The sequence below is a fragment of the Diceros bicornis genome, chromosome 4 (assembly GCF_020826845.1).
Source record: "Diceros bicornis minor isolate mBicDic1 chromosome 4, mDicBic1.mat.cur, whole genome shotgun sequence".
Lineage (NCBI taxonomy): Eukaryota > Metazoa > Chordata > Mammalia > Perissodactyla > Rhinocerotidae > Diceros > Diceros bicornis.
Window position 1 is genome coordinate 35,125,264 of NC_080743.1, and position 23,157 is coordinate 35,148,420.

At 38.1% G+C, this 23,157-nt stretch overlaps 1 protein-coding gene across 2 annotated transcripts in view; it reads left to right on the forward strand.

Annotated features, from left to right (window-relative positions):
- Nucleotides 1-5,990: 5,990 nt before the first annotated feature.
- Nucleotides 5,991-23,157, forward strand: part of MFSD14A (major facilitator superfamily domain containing 14A) — a 38,179-nt gene continuing 21,012 nt past the window's right edge. Inside the window, exons 1-2 of one of the 2 annotated variants that reach the window (XM_058538625.1) lie at nucleotides 5,992-6,170; nucleotides 18,442-18,537. In XM_058538625.1, the coding sequence (XP_058394608.1) occupies nucleotides 6,087-6,170; nucleotides 18,442-18,537 (180 nt within the window). In that variant the 5' untranslated portion in view covers nucleotides 5,992-6,086. Of the gene's footprint in view, nucleotides 6,171-18,441; nucleotides 18,538-23,157 lie in introns of both variants that reach the window. The other variant, XM_058538626.1, reaches the window with a different exon arrangement.

The window sequence follows — 23,157 nt, forward strand, 5'->3', positions numbered from 1 at the left end:
GACAGAGGTGAGTTCGTTTCATTTTATGACTGTTTCAAAATATTGCTGTGAATTCTAGAATTTTAAAACCTGAAGCTTACTTTGGATGTTATATGTATAATGCCCCAAATTTCCATAACTTATTATTATTTGTCTCCATTTACCTTATAGACCAGGTTTGTTTTTGTTTTGAATATTTTGTTTTTATAATTTATTGCCATTTTAATGGCTTCAGTCAATGGTATGACAGATTGTGCGAGCTCAGCTTTGAAAAATTCATGGGTTATCTCCCTGCACTCACAAAGTAAGCATTGTTAAAGACATTTGTTTTTTTTTTTTTAATTTAAATGTTCTCCGGCTTTTCATTTTGAAAAATTTTAAACATACATAAAAGTTGAAAGAATGGTATACCCACTTACCCTCTGCCTAAATTCAACTATTAACATTTTGCCGTACAAGCTGTATCACAAGACTTTACTAAATAATTTAGCTTGTAAATCCTAAAAATAAGGACATTTTCCTAATTAATAGTTATCACACTTAAGAAAATTTAAATTAATTTGATTATATCATCTAAGTTCATATTTAGTTATTTCCAATTGCCTCAAAAATGACTTTTTACAGTTGTTCTGTTTTTGAACCAGGATTCAATTGAGGTTCATATTTCATATTTGATTGTCTCTCTTAGTCTAGAAGATTTTTCCCTGCACCTCATGGCTTTTTTTCCAGGATGTGACTTTTTGAAGAATCTAAGTCACTTGGCTTCTATCCTTGATCTGATATCCTTTGACTTGTTCCCTTCATTCTTTGCATTTCCTTTGAACTGGAAGTCAAGTCTATAGCTTTCATTAGCTTCAGGTTAAATGTTTTTAGAAAGAATATTTCATAGGTGATCTTGTAGATTTTATATTGTATCACATTAGAAGACATAATTCTAGATTGTCTCACTCTTGATGATAATCATTTTGGTTAAAATGGTGACTACCAGATCTTTCCATTGTAAAGGTCATTTCTTCCCCTTAGTAATTACTAATCTCTAGGGTAATGTTTTGGCACCATGGGAATATTCTTTTTCCCAACAGCCTTGCATTGAATGGCTTTAGCATCAATTGATGATTCTTAACTGAATCATTTATTACGTTGAGGTGCAAAATGATGATTTAAAATTTTTTAATTCTCTGATTTTCTTCTACATTTATTAGCTTATATTCTATTTTTAAAAGAAGATTATTTTCCCTCTCTTTTTCCCAATGCCCCCTCTCTTTTTAAATAGCACCATGTCTTCAAATTATTCAATGTATTATAGTCAATTACAGTCACAGTTCTTTTTTGTTCATTTGTGAGCCAGGAGCCAGTGGAAGTCACTGCAAGCTAGCTCCTGAGTGCCTTTTAGACTTGACTGCATTGGTCTTAGAGGTCATCTTTGCTTCAGGCACAAGTCCTGGGCTTACCTTGTACTTGTCCTGTCCCAAACCTAGAATATCAGTTATTTCTCCAAGGAGCCCTTTTCTTTTCAGGAGAATGGAATTTGGACTCCATTTGCTTCTAGGACATTTCATTGGACAGAGCTAGAAAATAGATTTTTTAAAAGTTCATGAACTCAGATCGATATTTATTAAATTTTAGCATTACAAGATTTTTTCTTATATTTGCCTCTTTTCTCTTACAGTGAAAATACTGGTTCCAAGTAACATTAATATATTTGCTTATATGTTTTATTATATGGTATATGTTTCAGCACTACAGTACCAATATTACTAATGGTAAACATACTGAATAAAATTTGAGATTTCTTTGCAGTTCTCTGTCCTTAGAATAATAGCCCACTAAGGATGTATAGTCAGAGTACAGTGTTCAAAAGTTAATGGAAATCACTCTTTACCTGGTTATGTTATTCGTGTGATATAATGAGGTAATTTGTTTTTGTTTGTATTCAATTTTAGAATTTACTTGAAATTTTTTGTTTTGGAGTATGTGAGGCATTTACATGGTTCAAAGTTAAAACTATAAAAAGTATACTCAGCGAGGTCTAGCTGTCATGCCTATCCCTCCACCCCATTCCTAACCACCTCCTATAGGTAATTATTGTCATTAGTTTCTAGTTTATTTTTCCTGTTTCTTTTTGAAAAATAAACAATTATGTATATTGCTATATTTACTGTTTCTTTCACTATGTGGACTGTGTTCTTTGTTTTTAAAATTTCTTTTTGGTTTAGAAAGGTTTGTATGTTCTAGTGGTTACATTTATACTGATAACATTTTACACAATGGTCTTAGAGCCCCCTTTTGGCTTGTCTAAGCCTCTACTATTTAGTTTAGCATCTTTAAATGATGTTCTTTGATTCACATTTAATTGCCTTTGTGACAACCAATGGACTTATTCTACTCATTTCTCCCATCTTCTCCTATTTTTTAGTTGCATTATTTCTGATTAGAACATATAACATTTACATACTATTTTCTTACCCTAGACCCTGACTTTGTTATAAAATTAAATATATTTAAAATATATTTAATGTTCTCCACCAGTACTTGAGCTGAAGCCTCCCCAATTAACTCTTGGCTGGATGAAGCTCTTCTAGTAAAGTACTCAAGGAGGGCTTGTAAGTGTAATATTTCTCAAGTTTTGGCATGTTTAAAATTTCTTCTAGAGCCTAGATACTTTAAGTACAGCATGACTAGATATAAAATCCTTGGCTCACACTTTCTTGAGTTTTTTTGAAAATGTTGCTCCATTGTTGTATCGCTTGCTGTTATTGTCAAGAAGTTTGGCACTTGATTTTTTTTCCCCTTTGGAAATGTTAATTTTGTTTGTTTGTTGTTGGTTTTTGCCTGGAGGCCCAGATAATTTTTTTCATATCATTTTCTCTCTGATCCTTTTTTTCTCTTTTTTTGTTCTCATAGCTAATTTATTCCTCTCTCCATGTTTCTTACTTTCATTTGTATCTGTTCTCTCTTAGGAACTCTGTAATTTAGTTTTCATTTTTTAGATGATTTTATTTTTTCAGTATATTGCTTGAGTTTGATCAACTCTCATTTCACATCTTCCTATTGTTTTAAACTTTTTATTTGTTGCATCCTTTTGCATATGCAATTGCTTAATGATATTTAGTTAACATTCGAATGTTGTATGTAGTTTTTCCTGTTTCATAGTTTCTAGAGGGTAGTATTTTCTATTAATTGAAAAATCTTCATTTTCTGTTTTCTTTTTATAGTAGCCTTGTATGGGTTTTTGGTGGCTTTTCTGTTCCTAGTAAAATATCTAGGATTTTCTTGGATCAGCAGGAACAGGTGGTTCTATGAAAGGGAGGGGTAAAGAGATGTGACTCACTCAGTTTCACAGTTAAAGAAGGCCCTCTTCTGTTAGTAAAGTGAAGTGCAGTTTCTTTAATAAATGGTGAATGTTGGGGTTTAGATTCTGCGATACAATCTTGTTTCTCTAGCAATATTTAGCTTCAACTTCTCACCCTTTTCTCCAAGGGATCTCTGCCTTCTTCCAAGGTGCCTCATGAAGTGTTCTCATGAACTTTCTAAACCTTGGTTCTTGCTTGTTTCCAAGCCTGATTCTTGGCCTTCTCATTAATTTCGAGAACTCCTAATATCCTTCCAAATCATTCCCTTTTGCTTATGTTAGCCAATGCTACTTTCTGTTGACTGTAACCAAAGAACCCTAATTGACATATCAATCTCTTAATGTAAAGTTTGTGAATCTTCACAACCCCAAGTCACAAGTATATACACAATAAGTCTGTTAGAACAAGACTGATCTCTCATTTACTATTGCAGCTCTTCTAGCACAAAGCCTAGGACATTCTGGACATTCAATATGTGTTAAATTTGTTATTATACATTATTTCCAACAGCACTTACCACAATCTGCAATTATCTTCCTTTTGTGTTTGTTCTGTAACTGTATAATTAAGCTCTATGCAGATAAATACCATCTCTTTACTGATGTATCCCCAGTGTCTAGAAAAACAGTGACAAACACTTATAAGTGCTCAATAAATATTTTTGAATGACTGAACAATAATCAGTTCTTAAGGATGATAAAGTTGGTGCAGGTGGATGAAGTATGATTTTGAGGGGCTTTGAAAAGTCAGAGTAACCACACAATAAATGATCTTACCAACCTTCTACATCCATCCAAAACAAACTCCTGGGGATTTAGTTATAAAAATCTATCTTATATTACTTTCTCTAAAGAGCTTCAAGTTGGAGTTCAATTAAATGTTTCAGCAAGAGAATATCTTTAAACAAATGATAACTGGACTTATTGATAGGAAAATTTAACTTAAAGTATCTATCAGGCTAAAATGGCTTTCTCTTCCATAGAAGTTGGTTAGTTTTCCCTTTCTAGTCAGTTATGAAAATAGAAGAAACAGGAAATTCAAATTTATTTTTTAACATTTTATTTTGAAATAACTTCAAACTTACAGAAAAGCTACAAAAAAAAAGAATAGTACAAAGGACACATTCCTTTTACCCTGTGGTAAAATTAATTATTAATTTTTATAATTATTACTTAAAATTAATTGGTTATCTAAAGCTGTGTAACAAATTACCCCAAAGCTTAGTGGCTTAAAACAAGTACTTTTTATCTTACAGTTTCTGAGAGTCAGGAAACCAGGAGTGGCTAAGCTGGGAGGTCCTAGCTCAGGGTCCCCTGAAGCTGCAGTCAGGATGTCGGCAGGGGGTGCAGTCAGCTAAAGGCTTGACCAGGACTGGACGATCTGCTTCCAAGATGACTCACTCACATATCTGTTGGTAGGAGGCCTCAGTTCCAGGACACCTGGACCTCTCCACAGGCTGCTTGAGTGTCCTCATGACATGGCAGCTGTCTTCCCCAGACTTGGGCCCAGAGTGAGTGAAAAAGCTAGCAGGAAACTGGTGCCTTTTATGACCTACCCTCTGAAGTCAATGCTGCCACTTCCACTATACCCTATTAGATAGAAAAGAGTCATTAAGCCCAACTCACACTCAAGGGGAGGGGAATTAGACTCTGCCTCTTCCAGAGATGAATATCATTGAGTTTGTGAACATAGCCTAAAATCACCATACCCAAATTCACTGTTTTTTAACATCTTGCCATTTTGCTTTGTCACTCTCTTACCCCCTCCTCACATATACATACATGTTATTTCTTAACCATTTGAGAGAGTAGGTAGCATGCATCATATCCCTTCACTCCTTAAGACCACTGTATACTTAAGGAAAAGGATATTATATAACACAGTAATCAAAATCAAATTCAACATCGTGATACTTTAATCTGCAGTCCATATTCCACTTACGTCAATTGTGCTTTCTAGCAATTTCCCCCCCATTAGATTGATTTTTAAACAATATGATAAAACAGGTAGTGGGCTACAAAGTGTGACATGGGTTATGTAAGTTTTCACCCGCAGGGAATAAAGAAAAGGCCCTGCGACTAGGGAGCTGCTGGAAACTGGCATGCTCCAGTTGAGCTTTGGGGGGCCCTGAGCCAGAAGGACAAAAGGTTATTTCTGTAAAACCAGTTTGTCTTCACCCCTTAGTTACCCACTATTTCTGGAAAACTATTTTAACTGTTCCCCTCGGTTTCCGTCTCGGTTAGAACACAGCTGGAGATAGCCCTAACAGCTGAGGACGCCTGGTTAGAACGCCAGTGCAACCATTTATGAGACGTATTTCCATGAGTAGGTAGCTTTCAGAAACTTACAATTCTTCATCTGAGAAGGGCCACTCTAAGGGTCCCCACTGCCCAGGGTTGTCGTCGGGAGGATTAAGCGAGCTGGAGAACTGAGAGCACAGGGCTCTACCGGCGGCCAGGCGAGCGCCGCAAAGCTGCCGACTTCCCCCGAGCTTCCATTCCCGCGCGGCGACTGCGGAGCGGCTGAGCGACGGAGCGGGCGGGGCGGCGTCACGTGGGCGGGGCGGGGCGGGGCGGGGCGGGCTCGTCGGCCGATCGCACGATGTGACGCGCCGCCGGAGGCAGGCCGGGCCCTCAAGATGGCGGCGGGCGCCCCGAGCGGCTCGGCCCGGCAGTAGCGGCGGGACGGCACTCGCCGCTGGGGCCGGCCGCCCCGGGAGTGGCTGCAGCAGCGCCAGGAATCGAGGATGGTAAAATGACCCAGGGGAAGAAGAAGAAACGGGCCGCGAACCGCAGTATCATGCTGGCCAAGAAGATCATCATTAAGGACGGAGGCACGGTGAGCTGGGGGACCGCGCCGGGGAGCGTCCCTCGGGGCCCCCCATCCGAGGTCTTACTGTCCCCAACGCTGCCGCCTCCCGCCGCGCCTGAGTGGCCCTGCCCTCCTCCACCCCGTCCGCGGTGCCGGTGCCTCGGGCTCCCGGGCGCCCATGCCTCTGCTCCGGGGGCTTTCCTCCCCCGCCCCGGCCTGCGGCCTCCGGGGCCCGTCCCCGGGGAGAAGCCGCTGGCCTTTCCCTCACCTGCCGCCCTGTCCTCCGGCCGCCCCTGGAGGCCCTGCGGCCTCGAGCCCCACGTGCGCCTCCGCCGCGGGGAGGAAAGACGTCGGGCGGGCCCGCCGGCCGGCCAGCCCTGTCGTCCCGGCGGTGCTGGCCTCGCCTCCGCCGCCAGGCCCGCGCCGCCGGCGCCGCGCTCTCGGAGGGGCCGGGAGCAATCCCCGCCGTCCCATATGCTGCTGGCGGGGTGGCATCTGGCGCGGCGACCCCGCTGGGGCCCCGTGGTGCGTTCGCTCTCTTCTTGCACCTCGTCCTGGGTCAGTGCTCCTGCTCTTAGCGGCTTCCAGTGCGGTAAACACTGTCCGAAGGTGGGCTTTCCTCTTCCCGGAGTCAGAAGCGTGACGGAGGACACCTGGGGCCTAGACTTCAGTCTGCTAGTTTTCAAAGACCTGTGATCACCTTGTTATTTTAGAGTCACCTTGTTTATTTTAAAGCTAAAACATACTAAATAGAGTTGATCATAGCTTGAGGATTAGAAGATACTGACTGAAGGGAAGACAGAGGGTAAGAAAAGATTTTTGCTTTTTAGAAACAGTTGTCATCACAATAAACTTTGTGCGGTGTGCTGTAGTTAACCAGCAGGGGACGTAGGCTTTTTAATTGAAAATAACTCGCCTATACTTTTTTCCTGCTGAAATTTCTCCCTGGCTACCTTCTCTGGTCTTGGTTGCATTCTTTGACATTACGTTCTGAGATAGAATGGAAAGTGAAATACGTGTTTCAGTTTCCCAGGAAGTGTGCAGAAATGGTTCCTTTTCTTCCATATTTGTTTGTATTTTGTTGGAGCCCTGATCAACTGCTAGCACAGTGCAAAATATGTAATTAGGCCACCACTGAGGATTTGCTGAATTCATTTGAAATAAATGACAACTTTCTTTTGACATTTCAGAATACGGCCCAGTCAATATGCTAAAATTTAGAAAGCCTGAAACATATGTAACAATTTCAGAATATGCTTTTAGTAAACTGTCAAATTTGCTAGATGTCATAGCTTTCACATTTGGCGGAAAAAGAAACCAAAATTCAAGTCCTCAGCTCTTTGTTGTACTTCATTAAAACATTACTTTGATTAAATCAGTTATGAATAGTCATGGCTCTTTGACCACATTGATTAGAACTACTATGTGCGGTGAGAAACAGCTTGAAAGAATACTGGCTGCCTTTGTCAACCATAGGGACTTGACGTTTTAATTTCTTCATAAAATCTACAACATAGAAGCAACAAAGGATTGTATTTTATAAAACAAGTGATATTTAAGATCAATATTCTTTGCAAAGAATAAGAATGAAGCTGTGATCAAAAAACACACCTTCCTTTTCCTTGTAAAGTTCGATTTTGTTACCTCTCTTTGGAGTTTTGATTGGGGTTTTGTTTGATTCGATTTACAGCGATCAAATCCTGTGGGAACTGGAAGAGGTTATTTTTTTATCTTGTTACTTATTAAAGTTGTAGTGAATTCATAGCTTGATTTTGGACACAAAATACAATTTTTACACGAGCGGTATATTTTTAAGAGCGCACATAGAATAAATGAAAGCTTTTTTTTAGGGCTATGGGCATAAGGGTATTATCATTTATCATCTTTATACACTTCTGTTGCATTTTTCCATTCTAAGAGCCCCCTTAGAATAGGGGCTTTGTTTATACATCTTTGAATTCTACAGTGCCTACTATGTAAATTTAAAGTGATGAAAACACATTTAAAGTGATTTAAAAAATGTGTATACTAACACATTCCTAGATGATTTTTCTTACTGTAATTTTATTTATTCCCACAATAATCAGAATGTTTATGTTTCTAAAAGTGTCAGGGTAATTTTTTGCAGAGGTTGCATTTTAATCTACTATAGCTGTAAACGAAAAAAAGCATGACTATTAGAGTAATAGAAATGATTTTAAAGTGGCATTTGCTTTTCTACCTCTCTACTTAAATTGGTCAGACTACTGTCATGAACCTTTTTTTAAGAAAGGGAGTAAAATTGATATTGTTCTTTTCTTGGTGTGCCTGTGTGTAACTTCTACCAGTGGGTGGATTCATTCAGTCGGGTGTCTAAGTCAGTATGGTCCTACATGACAGGCTCTGAACAGTATTCCACATCCCTGGCCAATGGTACTGACCTGGTCCCCTTCCATTTTCTTCCTAGTGTTCAACAATGTTAATAAAGTTATTTTGCTTTGTCCTTCTGTTGATGACGTTTGTAAGCCTGATTAGCAAATTTTAATATTCATAAACAAAATTAGTAATGAATTATTAATGATTTGTCAAAAAATTAGCACAGATTTATTATAGTTTTTAAGAGTTGAAGAAGTGAACCCTTCTAAACGAACCAGGTTAATCAGAAGTTGCTAAATGTTTTTCTTTTCTTGAAATTCTATTTCAGTTGGCTCTGAAGCCTGGGTGAGGCTAACTAATATGTTGTCCATTTGAGTAGTACACAATTAAGGTAAATTACATGAAGGCGTGTGATTCTGTATTGGGAGTTCTTAACTTGGTGCTGTTCACCCTGAAGTTTGCAAAATTCTGACTATACGTTTTTCTAGGGAGAGGTCAAAAGGTTCGATACTTCCCAAAAGTTTAAGAACAATTGTTCTATTTGAAAACAACATAAGTAACTAAAAAATAGTTCCACAGGTTCAATTCAATAAATATTTAGTTAATCATCTGCTGTATACCATTTTAGTGATGAAAAGTAACTGTGACATTATTGATGAATTTGCTTTTTGAAGCATCCATATATGGAAATTGAATTTTTAGTTGTGTTTTAATGTATGTAACATTTTGATATATCTCTTATTCAGTGTAGACCATTTAGGACAGTTGAATTAAAAGTGCATTCTGACATTTTAGAATACTTCAGTTTTGTTGTTAAATCATTACCGTGTATTATCAGATTGTTTATAAGCATTCTTGGTGGAGCCTAAGAGCTGAAGAGTTACTTACATGAGTTATTTGTATTATCAAAAATAGAATTTCCCTTATTTTTTTAATAGTTTGCTTATTTTTTATATGATCTTTCATTGTTTTGTGAATACAGTTGTGGGTCTGCATCTCTGACAAAGTGAAAAATGTCCAATTTTTTCACAAGCGAATTGGTAAAATGACTTTAAAGATTAGATAGAAAGCAAGGCATATGTGAATTGCTTTGTGGGAAGTACCTGAAGAAAGTAAAATTGATATTTTATTTGCAAAATGAAATATGTCCAGAGAGGCAGAGCACTAGATTTTTATTCCTGGTATTTCTGATTTTAATCACAGCAAATAGGAGTCAGCAACCGTATCAAAAGTCTGGACCCCAGCTCTCGTCCTTTACGTCTTCACCTACGAGGATGGCGGAGGGAGTTGCAGGACAGCTCTCTGTAGCCCCTAGGCAGCTGCTAAATAGCCTCGGCTTGCGGGTTGCTAGCATGCAAGCCATGAGGAAGACCGTGGTGCCTCTCAAACAGCAGCTGTTCAAACTTTGAAGTCACTAGCCCATGCCTGGGAGAAATATCAGGATAAATAGGAATATATGTCTTTGACAAGCTTGTGGCCGGCAGTACTGTGAATGACTTACCTCCTTACCTTCGTGATTCAACATTTGCTTTAGGTTAGTGTGTTTGGGGATAAATTAGTAAGCAATTTTCTCAGATTGTATGTCCAGTTCATCCTAATGTAGTTTGAAGACCTGCTTCCCAATGTAATCATAGCATCTGCAGAAATTCACTTGTAGTTGAAGTGTAACTCATTTACAGCTACCAAAAGTTTGAAGTTTCAGTAGAAAGAATAGCTTTTTCTAAGTAGCATTCTGACAAGTATATATGATTTAAATTTTTCAGTTATTTAAAAGCTCATGTTGTCTTTTAGCATTATTTTTTATTAGAAGTGTCAATGAAAGTAACAGTTGACAGTTTCAGTCAGGTTACATCAAGATTCCTGAAATGGGTTTTGTCTCTTTGAGGGCCAGCTGTAGTAGCTTATTCTTAATAATGTGCCTGCTGTCTCAGTAATGTATAAATAGTTATGAATTCTACCACATGAAATACTTTCCCTTCTTAGAGAGTCTTCTTTTAAAACAAGGGGTGGTAGATAATATTTCATCATTTAGCTATATAACTGGAGTGATTAAGAGATCACACTAAGACCAGTCCTGAACGTAGGCTCTGTTCTAGACATTGGTGACAGTTTGATATTTGTGTTGATGGTGATTTTTTATTTTTAATTTTATTTTACCTTTTTAGTGAGTTTAGTTTGTAATCATCTGAACCATGTAATGCATTAGCTGTTCATGGGGATAAGCACTTCATGTAATGATGGTTTAACTTGATTTTACAGCCACATATTTTCCTCCTAAGAATAGAAGGGGATGCAATAGTCTGTTGTGTTACTTATCTTTTCAGAATTTACCACAAAGCAATAAATCTTAAGCTCTAGGCCTTTTTTTTTAAGAGTAAAACTTGAGCTCACTATGCTCTTGTTACATATTTTTAAGAAATGTGTTTCATTCTATTTAGGAGCAATCTAACCATACCTTTTCACTTTTGTGATGATATACAAATACTATCTCTCTAAAATTGATCCATAATATATCAGTAAAATAATTATAAGTCTCACTGCAAATTAAGGCACAATGACTTAGTATAACAGTGTCTCTACATGTTTTGCTGTTGTTGATAGTGCTGATGAGTCGATTCTGAGTCCTAGCGATCCTTTGTAGAGCAGAGCGGAACCCTGCCTGTCTTTTTTGCACCATCCTCTCACTTTCCAGTGCTATGTCAGACAGTGCTCCGCTGCTATTCATAGGGTTTTCATGGCCAATTTTTTCAGAAGTGGGTGGCCAGGTCCTTCTTCCTAGTCTGTCTTAGTCTAGAAGCTCTGCTGAAACCTGTCCACCATGGGTGACCCTGCTAGTATTTGAAATGCCGGTGGCATAACTCTCAGCATCACAGCAACACACAGCTGCCACAGTATGACAACTGACAGACAAGTGGTGTGGTTCTCTGTCCAGGAAATAAACCTAGGCCTTGGTGGTGAGAGCAACGAATCTTAACCACTAGACCAGCAGGCTGGCTGCTCTACTTGTGTGTGGTGATTCATACTTTCAGGAAATTGAGCATGGGTTTTCTTTTTGCTCACAAATGTAGTAAACCTATCCTTGCTTGCTTGATTAAAGTCAGAGAAAATAAGAAAAACATCAACTGACTTTGTGAGAGAGGAAACATGGCACCAGATAATAGCAGTAAAGCCTTACGTTTCCTCCAGTTATGCCATAATGTGTCAGGAGCCCGTGAAAGCAGCGTTGTAGTTACACTGTTTTCTTCAGGAACATTTTTTATGTTCTTTCATGAAAAGCTCCAATTCTTAGATGTCTATAACTAAGCATCTTGGTCTTTTTTGTGTAAGACTTTTACGTTAAATTGTTTTAGTCGGCTTAGTCATGTATTGTTCAGAGAAAATTCAGTATTTCTTTCTGAAGATATATTTTACCCTCATTCTTGACTGATACCTTGTGAGTATTAAATTCCAAGTTCAAAATTATTCTCCTTCATACCTTATTTTGGTTTTTATCATGTTATTTTTCCCAACTTTTGTTCTGAGAATTTTCAAAACTACAGAAAAGTTGCAAGAATAGCATAATGAATATTCATTTGCCCACGCCATAGATTAACAATTCACCAATTCAGAATGTTAACATTTTGCCACGTTTGTTTTTCCTTTCTCTCTGTAAATATATACCCAAATTTTTTACTGAACTATTTGAGAGTTAGTTGTATTTGTCATGAGACTTTATCCCTAAGGCATTCACCGTGGTATCACCCAAGAATAAAGATATTGTCCCCTGTAACCACAGTACAGTCACCACATTCAGACGTTTAACGTTAATACAGTATTATTATGTAATATATAGTCCATAGTCACATTCCCCAATTGTCCCTATAATGTCCTTTATAGTTGTCTTCTTTTGGATGCAGAATTTAGTCATTATCTTTAGTTGCCATATCTCTTCATTCTAGAATAGATTTTTTTTATGATATTGACATTTTTGAATAGTGTAGGCCAGTTGTTTTGAAGAATGAGCCTCAGTTTGGCATATTCTCATTGTTTCCTCACAGAGTAACATCTTATTTAATAAATGGGATTATAATGGCATTATAATGCCCACTTACTGGTGGAATTACTTCTGGCCAACAATTCACGTAAGCCCCTAGTTCACTGGTAGGAATACAACATAAGTTATTAAAGTCAATATCCTGCATAATAACTGCTGGATTCATAAACTCTTATTGATTGGGCAGTCATAGACTCAGAATGTGAGAGCTAGATGAGGATTTAGGTAAGAGGTTAATAGTTTACCCCTAACTGCCGGGAGAGGTAAAATGACATATTTAAGTCACCTAGCAGCTTAGTGACTGTCAGTCGGGCTGTCAGTCAATCCATGGGCATTAAATACCCTTTCTGTCTCAGGCATTGTGCTATGCATTGGGATACTAAAATGGATAAGACTGGCCCCTGTGCTTAAGAGAGTAACAGTGTGTGGTAATGCGTGCAGTGTAACCACTGCAACCAGCGTGACTCCAGATGTGGGCTCCGGAGTTGCCTGGATTGACTCCGCTCCATCTCTTATTTGCCGTATTGCGCTGTAAAATGGAGATAATAGTATCTAACTTGAAAGGTTGTTAGGAAGAGTAAATAAGATTATAAATGTCAACTATTATAAATCTTCAGTAATATCTTTTTATTTATTATTTTAATCTAGTGTATATGTACAGTAAATCCGTGTGATAAATGATACAGTAGCAACAGTGGGATGTCAGAGTATAGAGAGAGAATTCATAGGGGAAATTGCAAGTTTAATTAATGAATATGCTGCTTGTTTAACAGTGTTTAAATATGATAACTGAATGCCTATAGTGATAGGTAGAAGAGACTTACAGCGTAATTCTTTTCAGTTATTCAAGCATTCAGTAAGCACCTTTGTGCTACACATGTACCAGATGCTCCAAATCATAGAATAATAAAGCATAAATAATAAAGGGCCTGCCTTAGAGAGCATGAGCTTGAAAAAAGGTAAGTTTAGGTTCAATAAAATGAAATAAGTACTTTACATAACAAAATAAAACTTTGTAGAAGTTACCTAGTATTATAGGATAGAAGAATAAATAAATAGATTTTAAAAGGCTTAGCCAAAAGCCTGGATGATGGAGCCAAATCTACCACCATGGAAAGTATGATTTGGGAAATAGGAATTAGATTGGAGGGTGGAGGTGGGGTTAGAGGAGATTGTCCCTGACTTCTGAGGTTGAAGTTCAAGGTGACTGCCATGGAACCATCTCTCATGCCTCCCGAAGAGAGAAATTACTCAGCCAAATGGACTTCTGGTCTAGTAAATATTATGGATTTAGGTGGCATATCTTGGCATTTGGGGTTGGGTATGTGACAGTTTATGTTCAGGTTTGTCTCCTTCAGAATTTTTCACTTTGTACCTCTTGAATTCTCTTGAGCATCCTCAAATGTCATTTGTTGATATGATCTCCTCATTGTGATCTGAACTCTCTACTCTTGATGCTGTAACCACTCACTGGTCAAATATTTGCCCCCTACTTGTCTGTTAACCCTCTTCCCTGGTCTTTCTGCCCAGGCCATGACCCTTGTATTCTTTCCCAAATTCTCCTGGAATTTTGCTTATGGATAGTTATTCAGTTGAAACTACCAGCCCTTATGTCAAAAGCCCTGCCTAGAAGTTTTTGTAATTCCACATCAGTAAAGTATTTTTAAACTTTGTCAATTTTATTAAGGTTTTTTGTTACTTTTGAATTCATTTAAAACAGAAGGAAGAAATATGGATACAATACAACTCTCGAAATTACCAGTACTTTAGGACAAGCCAATATCGCCTCCCTCCCCACCCCCCCACCCTGCCCTGCTTTTTTGAAAAAAATAGTATACTTTTGTCTCCCAATTCTGGGAAATATGAGAGAATGGCCCAGGAGGGACAAGTATATGCAATCACCTATCTTTTTCCATTCTAGTTTTACATGGTTTTTCTCTTAAATAAACAAAACATTGTCCTCTTATTTAAAGTACAAGCATGCCTGTTAGAAAAGATTTAGAAAATTCAGACTGACATAATAAATCATTTTATGTCACTTAAAATTGCTACCTAATATGAACACTGTTAACATTGAGGTGAGTTTTTATTTTGTTTTTCATAGTTGAGATTACTCTACATAAACAATTTTATATCCTGCTTTGATTTTTTAAATTTAACATTGCCATAAGCATTTTTACATGTCAAAAATTATCTGTACAAAGATTATCTATAAACAGTTTTTGGCTGCATATTATTCTGTCTGATTTACATACTGTGATTTGGTTACAGGACCTGTAACTAAAGGTTGAACATGTCAGTTTCCACATTTCCCACTGTAAATGATGCTGCCATGAACATCTTTGTGGTAGAGCTTTTTCTGAATGTTTGGTTATTTACGTAGCATAGAATGTTATGAGCTGTTTTTAAAATTATTTGTTTATGCCCTTTATGTTTTTATGGTGTCTTAATGCTTTTGTATTGGTTTTTATGAAGGCTTTACCTAGTTCAGATATTAATCTTTTGCTATTTCTTACATATCTTCCTCAATTTGTTGTCCTTAAATTCAGCTAATGTTGTAAAATTTTTTCTCAAACCAGTAAGCCTAAAACTAATTAATCTTTTGTACTTTCCCCTTTCCTCATGTCCAACTGACCAAGCCGGAAACTGAAATCTTACCTTTTCATAACTTTGACCTTCCCTTCTCCTCCTCTGCTATGTCTAGTCAACCACTGAGTCCTTTTTCCTAAATGATTTTGTGTCCATTCACGTCCCTCCATCCCTACTACTGCTGTCTTATTCAAGTTACCGTTATCTCTCACCTGCTAGTATGTTCAGTAGCCTCCCTTCAGGTCTTCCTTCCTCTCTTTCCACCTATTTGCCACATTGCAGTGAAAGTTACTGTTCCAGAAGGACAGTCCTGTAATGTGAAGTTACTCTGAGTTAAAACATTTCATTGTGCCCCTGCTGCCTTCAGGTTAAAGGGCTTAATGTGATTGAAAAGGCCTTTTTCAAGTCACCTCTTCAGTTTCACCTCGTCTCACCTCTCAACCTCATCTTTTACCACTTTCCTCCTTAGATATCAGATACTGAAGTAAGCTGCAGTGTCTCCTGTCTTCTGGCCTTTGCATGTGCTGTTCCCTTTACCTCAGACACATTTGACCATCATCTCCCTCCACTGACCCCCCAAATATACATATACACCTGACAATCCTGGCATCTTTCCCACTGGACTGTGAGGTCTCAGCTTAGATAATACCCCTGCCTCCTCTGGAAAGCCTTCCTTGACATTCTTCTCGACTGATTAAGTGCTCTTCATTTGAACAGCCACTTTTAACACATTATTTTCTTCTATCCTTTTTGCTCTGTGTATATTTATACGCATTGTTATATAATGATCATCTACCTTTTATCAGCATTTCCCAAACAGTTTTCCAAGGAACTCAAATGTCCATGAGATACTGTCTGTTATATGAAAAAAAGATTCCATGGTCAAGTTTGGAAAACAGGGCACACTGTAGCTTCTTGGAGATCCGTAATATAAATTCGCATGTTGAAGGCCCTGAGCAGCTCTACTGGGCGTTGTACTAGGTGCTGAGTATGTGTGGTGGTGAACAAAGCCGGTTTGGAGCTTGCCAAATCCTATGGGCATTCTTTGACCTTATCTGCTTACTGTGTTTGGTACTGGTCATCACCCCTTCCTTCCTAAAACTGCTCCTTTGTCGTTTGTGACACTGTATTCTCTTGATTCTCCTGATGTCTCCTTGCTTGTTCCCGCTTTGTCTTCTTCATGGGTTCCTTTTCCTCTGCCCGCTACTTAAATATTGGTGTTTCTTGGGGTTTTATCTTAGCCCACTGCTCTTTTCACACTTCATCTTCTCCAGGTAATTTCACCCACTCTGGTGGTCTCAAACATCGTGTGTGCTGCTGACTGATTGTTTTAATCAGCCCTCAAAGGACAATAGAAATCTTTTAAGTACAAGGGGCGATCTCTTAGATAGGACCTGAAGTAAATCTGAGCCTCATGGGGGAAAAGGAGCTGGGAAGTTACTAGCTTCCACTAGTAAACCACCAGGCTAAAAACTTGGAAGTCATTCTTGACTTTCCCTCCCACATTTACCAAATTCTGCCAATTTCAAATCCTAAACACTTATATCCATTCCTTCCCCTCCAGTGTCCCTGCCACTCCCCTGTTTCATGCCCTCATCATCGCTTGTTTGAACTGATTCAGATAGTCTCCTTTTGCATACAGTTTGCTCCTCAATTTTGTCCTTTAGGAAATCACCATGATGTATTGAAAAGTACAGATCTGAGCACACTATTCTCTTGCTTGAAACCCTTCAATGATTTCCTGTGTCTCTAAAGATGAGACTCCTTAACAGAGCCTAATGGCTGCCTCTTCTGCCTTCCTTTCCTTACTCCATGATTGGGACTTCATTCTCCATCAGCCTTAAACTGTAGTGGCCTTTGTCTACTTCATCCTGGTTTTCTCTGATGTGATTGTCCACACTACTTCCTTTTCTTGTGGTACTCTTTCCTTGCTTCCTAACTTGTATATATCTCTTTTATTGCAGTTACACATAAGCAGATGATTATAATGAGGTTTCTTCCTCTCTAGGCGGTGAACTCCTTGAGATCAGGGAGTGTGTCTTATTGGTTTTTGTAATCCCAGCCCCTCTGTTACCTAGTAGGTGCTCTGTAAATGTTTGTCGAGTGAATGAGATCTTGTACAAATCCATTCGCAGCCATAGTCTTTCAACTCCTGTGTCCCCCAAACCCCACACCACCTCTGTTTGTCTCAGAGTCCTCAACTGCAAGTTCTCCTACCAAGGGGGTTTTTGGATACCTAACTTCTGCAGGTTGGGAGGGACATCTATTTTTTTAAGTGGTGAAGATGGATCATGACAGTGTTAAAATCATTTTTAGTGTATGGAGAAATCCAAACACTGTTAATATTTTCCACATCAGACTATTGAATATACTTTAAAATTTAAGTATGACTGCAATATGTATTGATTAGGCTTGTTTTTCTGTTATACAAACTCGTTAGTGGAGACTGAGTTAATATTATAGGTCATTTGCTTTACCATCAATTTAATATTGCCCCCAGAAATAGGAAATTCAACACCTGAAGTAATTCTTAAGACATATCTAGCAGCGCTATAAACTTAATTTTGTATTTTCTCTCTTGTGTATATCAAATCCCAAATCTCTTACGTACTACTCTGGGGACTGCCCTGCTTGTGAGCCATGTTAATATCTGTTATGATTCTTGCCACAGGCTTCATTTATGTTTTAGGGTTAGCACAGTAGCCTCCTAACTGTTAACTTTCCTTAGTTTTGCCCCCTTTTAATCTATCTGCTACACCTTTGCCAGAGTGATCTTTCTTAAAACTTTCATCTGATCACATGAGTCTTACTTAACGTCCTTTAGTGGCTCCCCATTGCCTTCAGAATTAAATATAGACTCCATAGCACGGAAGTTAGTCCTGGGTGCCTCTAGCTCATCTCTCAATACTCCCCAAGTGGAGCCCATGCTCTCGTTGTACTGAACTCTATGAGTCCTGTAATGCCTCCTGTTCCTAAGCCTCACAGCCATTGTGCAGGCTGCTGCCTTGACTTCCTCTGTCCTCCCTCCCGCCCCTCACCTCCTCCTGTCTAACTCCTTTACATCCTTTCAGCCTTCCTCCTAGAAGTCTGATATTGCCATCCCCACCCTGGACTCTGTGTGTTCCCATTGCACACTATACTTATGTAATGTATTTATTTGCTTCCTTGTCTATCCCTGGCACCTTGAGGACAGGGACAGTGGGTGTCCAGATCTTTGACATAGTGCCCAATACATGTGTGTTCTCAATAAATGTTTCTCGACTATTGCCATCATTGTTAGTAATTCTGTAATGTTAACTTTTTTAAAATCTGTTTTTATAGCCTCAAGGAATAGGTTCTCCTAGTGTTTATCATGCGGTTATCGTCATCTTTTTGGAGTTTTTTGCTTGGGGATTATTGACGGCACCCACCTTGGTGGTAAGTAATCTTTTAATTTATTTATCACTGATTTTAAAATCTATTTTTCTTCGGTTTTGGCCCTTTTTCTTTTCCATGGTTAATTCTCCCACCAATATCGTCAGCCATTCAGTACTGTATTTTACCGTTTTAGTTGTCTTTTCCAACCTTTACTTCTCCCTTACTTTTTGGGAGGGCTTGGACGGGTGTGATTCTTCTTGTGAACACTGGACATATTTGAGCAGGGGCTCACTCCCTAATCTGTTTGGCCAAAGTGGAAAGGATTCTTATACTGATAGGCTTAGGAAAGATGATGTCTATGACCTGAATCACTCAGCATTATTATTTTGAGATTCATTCATGCAGTTGCATTTTCCAAATAGAAGTTTCTTTTAGTTTAGGCCAAGGATCTAGAGGTAACCATCTAGAAAGGTGACTCTTGGGGACGGCCCTGTGATGTAGTGGTTAAGTGCACGCACTCCGCTGCTGGCAGCCCGGGTTCGGATCCCGGGCATGCACCGACGCCTCGCTTGTCAGGCCATGCTGAGGCGACCTCCCACATAAAGTGGAGGAAGATCGGCACGGATGTTAGCTCAGGGCCAGTCTTCCTCAGCAAAAAGAGGAGGAATGGCAGATGTTAGCTCAGGGTTGATCTTCCTCACACACACACACACAAAAATAGAAAGGTGACTCTTTTCATAGCCCTGAGCTGATTTTACCCAGATCTTCCCAAGTTTGGAATCTTAGAAAAAACCTCCCTGCCAGACCAAACAGCTCAGGTGATAGCTACTTTTCTCGTGTTGGTGTAGATGAGGGAAATGGAATGAGGAAGTTGTAGTTATGGTAGAACTCTGTAATACTTGGAAGGTGTAATCAGAATAAAGGTACAGCATACCAAATCCCAGAAGAATAGAATTTTAGAGAGATATACCTCCTTATATTTTCCTAAACTTGTTCATTGTTATACAAAAAAGGTTTTTACAAAAAGTTGTTTATAAATAAATTTGGTGATCATGTAAGTAGATTGAACGAGTCTAAGAAAATTTATGTTCCATATTTCTTAGCATATTTATTATATGGCTACATGATCATTACTGTATCTATGTAAAATACAGATGTCTAATAGTTATTTTGAATATGCAGGGCATATTCATGAGTACTGCTAAAACAAGATTCAGAAGAAAGGAAAATCTCAAATAAATACAATTCCATTTGTAATAAACAATGCATTCCAAGTTAGAATAGTTCCCTGAATAACAAAATTTTCTGACATATAATTGTAAGAATGCTGATTTGGGTATGTTTTGATTGAGATCCTTTCCTTTTTAAGAAGGAAACAGCTCATTTACCTATAATGGGTCATCAGTTTTACATAAATGGATTTTCAAAGTAATTGAATTGTAGACTTTTAAATATCTGATCTTTTCTTTAATAATTTTTGATGGGAATCTTTCAAAAATTACTTTACACATTGCCTGCCTTCATAATCTGTGTACACTGATTTGGAACTTCATCAGATGATGCAAGTTCATTATGACATTCGTTAACTTCCTTTTACTGTAGTAAGTTGATATCAAGGGCTGCCAAGGTGCTGTAATAACCGTGTGGTCTCACACCTTTATATTAGCTCTCCTAATATTCCAGTTTGCTTGTTTATGATCTACTACCAATTCAACATATAAATCTGTCTGGCGGATCATTAGTCATATGGTGTAAAGTACTGGAGCTTTGTAATAGTGAACAGTCCATATATATTTATATTATGATGGGCCCAAGCACAGTCCTAAGCACATCAAATACACTTTTAATCCTCAAAACCACCTTAGGAGTAAGGTATTAGCTTCGTAATACAGATGAGGAAATTAAGGTTGAGAAAAGTTAGGCAACTTGCTTGCTGCTGTGATGATAAAGTGCAGCGTCAGCGCTGGAGCCTGGGCTTGCTTGCTTCAGTGCCTAGCCCCAGGGAGTGCTGGTGGTAAGGGGTTCATACCCGTGTTTTAGGTAGTGGAGGTTATTGGCAGCCCAACCAAGCCAAACAGATTAAAATGTTGGGTAAACTGTTAACAAGCCATCAAAAAAACTTTTTATGATGTTCCCATAATTTGTCATCAGGATTTGAAGTATGTATAGCTATTTTAAAAATTTACTTCTGGTTTAAATTTTTCAGATATGTCAATTTTTGTCTAACTCTGGTATCTTTTTTTTCCAATTGGACAAAGGGAGACGGTCTTCTTTAAGAACAAGAAAGGAATCCAATTATTTAGACATAAAGGCTTGTTTATTAGTTCATTTTTCAAAGTTATGTGAAAACTAACTTTGTACTTAGTATAGTCTTAATTATTTTTGTTATTACAAGATGGATAGTACTTTTGATTTTTCTTTTTTTTTTTTAAATATTGAATTCTTGTCAGGAAAATGAAAGGTGCTAGTTTGGAAGGACTTCATAAATTTTTTTAAATTTTTTGCCAGTGTGACTACATTTCTTGGAATAATTGCTATAACATTATTGCCAATTATTTGATTTATAGCAAGACGTTTTTTCCCCATGGTTGTTATAACGGTTACTCTTAATTCCCATGCTTGTTCTTTATGCTTGAATTTTAATATGGCGAAATGATGAGATGTGGTTACTAGGGAGAGTTGTCTGTAATATTATCATAGTCATCATTCTTTACGTTTTTCAATTTTTACTTGATTATATTTTTTAAATTAAGTATCCTTTCAGAAAAAAACAGTTTAAATATTAATGAATATTAAGCTCAGAGTTGTATTTTTCTAATTCTTTTCTCATCTGTAATGTATACATGTTTTTAAATAATTGCAGTTTTTGTGTTCGACATTTTTCTCTTGTGTGATGGGGAAAACTTTAGGGTAAGGAGAAGAGACATAGGCACAACAAGGATTATAGAGATTAGATTGTATCTACATGCTGAGATTAGCTATACTCTAGATGCTTTCAGGTACTTTGGCCTTTGGGCAGTGGCACAGCAAGAATCTTTGAAATATCACTATAGAAAATTATGCATGGGGGCTTATGTATAAATCTGTATATATGCATTCCTCTCTCTGTGTGTAATATATATTGCTTTTTTTATAATTAGAGACACAGTGTATGCTTGTTGTAAAACATTAAGCAATATAGAAATGTGTGGGGACCTGAAAGTTCTCCTTCAATCCTGCCCACCCCTCCAGGCAACCATCCTCGGTTTGATAAGAGATCTTGGCTTCAGGATAGGCTTTGCTTTCCCCATTAGGACAGATTAGCCAATCAGAGATGAACATTTTCAGCAATAAAAATGTTCTATCAATTAATTCAGTGAGTTTTAACCAGAGGGTAAATATCAGTGATACCTGGGGAGTTTTTTCAAAATACCTAGGCCTTTTAACGCTTGCTGAAATCAGAATCTTCAAGGGGGAGGCTCAGGCATTTTTATTTTTTAGTGTATTTTTTAGTGATTCTCTTGTATAGCTAGTATATATCACTAATTAAGAATCAGTATATTAGTATATTAATTCAGTGTGGGCTTTTTTTTTTTTTTTTTTTTTGGTGAGGAAGATCAGCCCTGAGCTAACATCCTTGCTAATCCTCCTCTTTTTGCTGAGGAAGACCGGCTCTGAGCTAACATCTATTGCCAATCCTCCTCCTTTTTTTTTCCCCCCAAAGCCCCAGTAGATAGTTGTATGTCATAGCTGCACATCCTTCTAGTTGCTGTATGTGGGACGTGGCCTCAGCATGGCCGGAGAAGCGGTGCGTCGGTGCACGCCCGGGATCCGAATCCAGGCCGCCAGTAGCGGAGCGCCAGCCCCTAACCGCTAAGCCACGAGGCCGGCCCTGGTGTGGGCTTTTTAAAAAGGTTTTGCTCATTTTGAGCTTTTTGATTATAAGTTTTTGTTGACTTTGTTGGCAGTCTTCTTTTCTTTGTTTTGGACTCCTGTACTCCCGTGCCCCATCCCTGTGTTGTGGTCTGGGGAGAGGTGGGTTTCAGAGTAGAAGACACCAAGTCATAGCACTTTGCTCTCTTTCTAAAAGTCTGTTAACCTTTAAACATTTTATTTCTGACTTAATGTGTTTTGAAACTGATTATAAATGGGCCTGCTAGAGAGTCACAGCTCTTAACATTCATTTAAAAAGGGAAAATGAAGATGAAGATATAGTTCAGTTTATTTGTATTTTAAGTCAATATATCTCTCTTCTCATACATAAGCTCAAAAACTATAAAGTTTCAGCATTTCAAGTTTCAAAGATAGTCTTTGAATTCATTCGCTTAGCAAATAACCAATCTTAAGACATCTCAATTATAATGACTGTTTGGTTTTGGATTAATAATAGCCTTAGTTTTAAAAATTAATGTGAAGTTAAAGAATTTTTTTTTAATTTCATGTGGTTGCAATTGTCTTTGCATTTTAAGCTAACAGAGCTTAGAACACCGTGTTCTCCCAAAACACAGTCAAAGGACAAAGGTTGTGTTCTATGTTGAGGATCTTCCCAGGGGAGGATGGGAGTCTCCATCAACAAGGGGACTTAAGTTAACTACGAAGAAGAATTTTATACTGGCAAATATTTTTAAGGACTGAAGTCTTAACACTTTGAGAGGTTATGACTATATGGTTGGTTCATAGTGGGTCTTCAATCAGTGATTA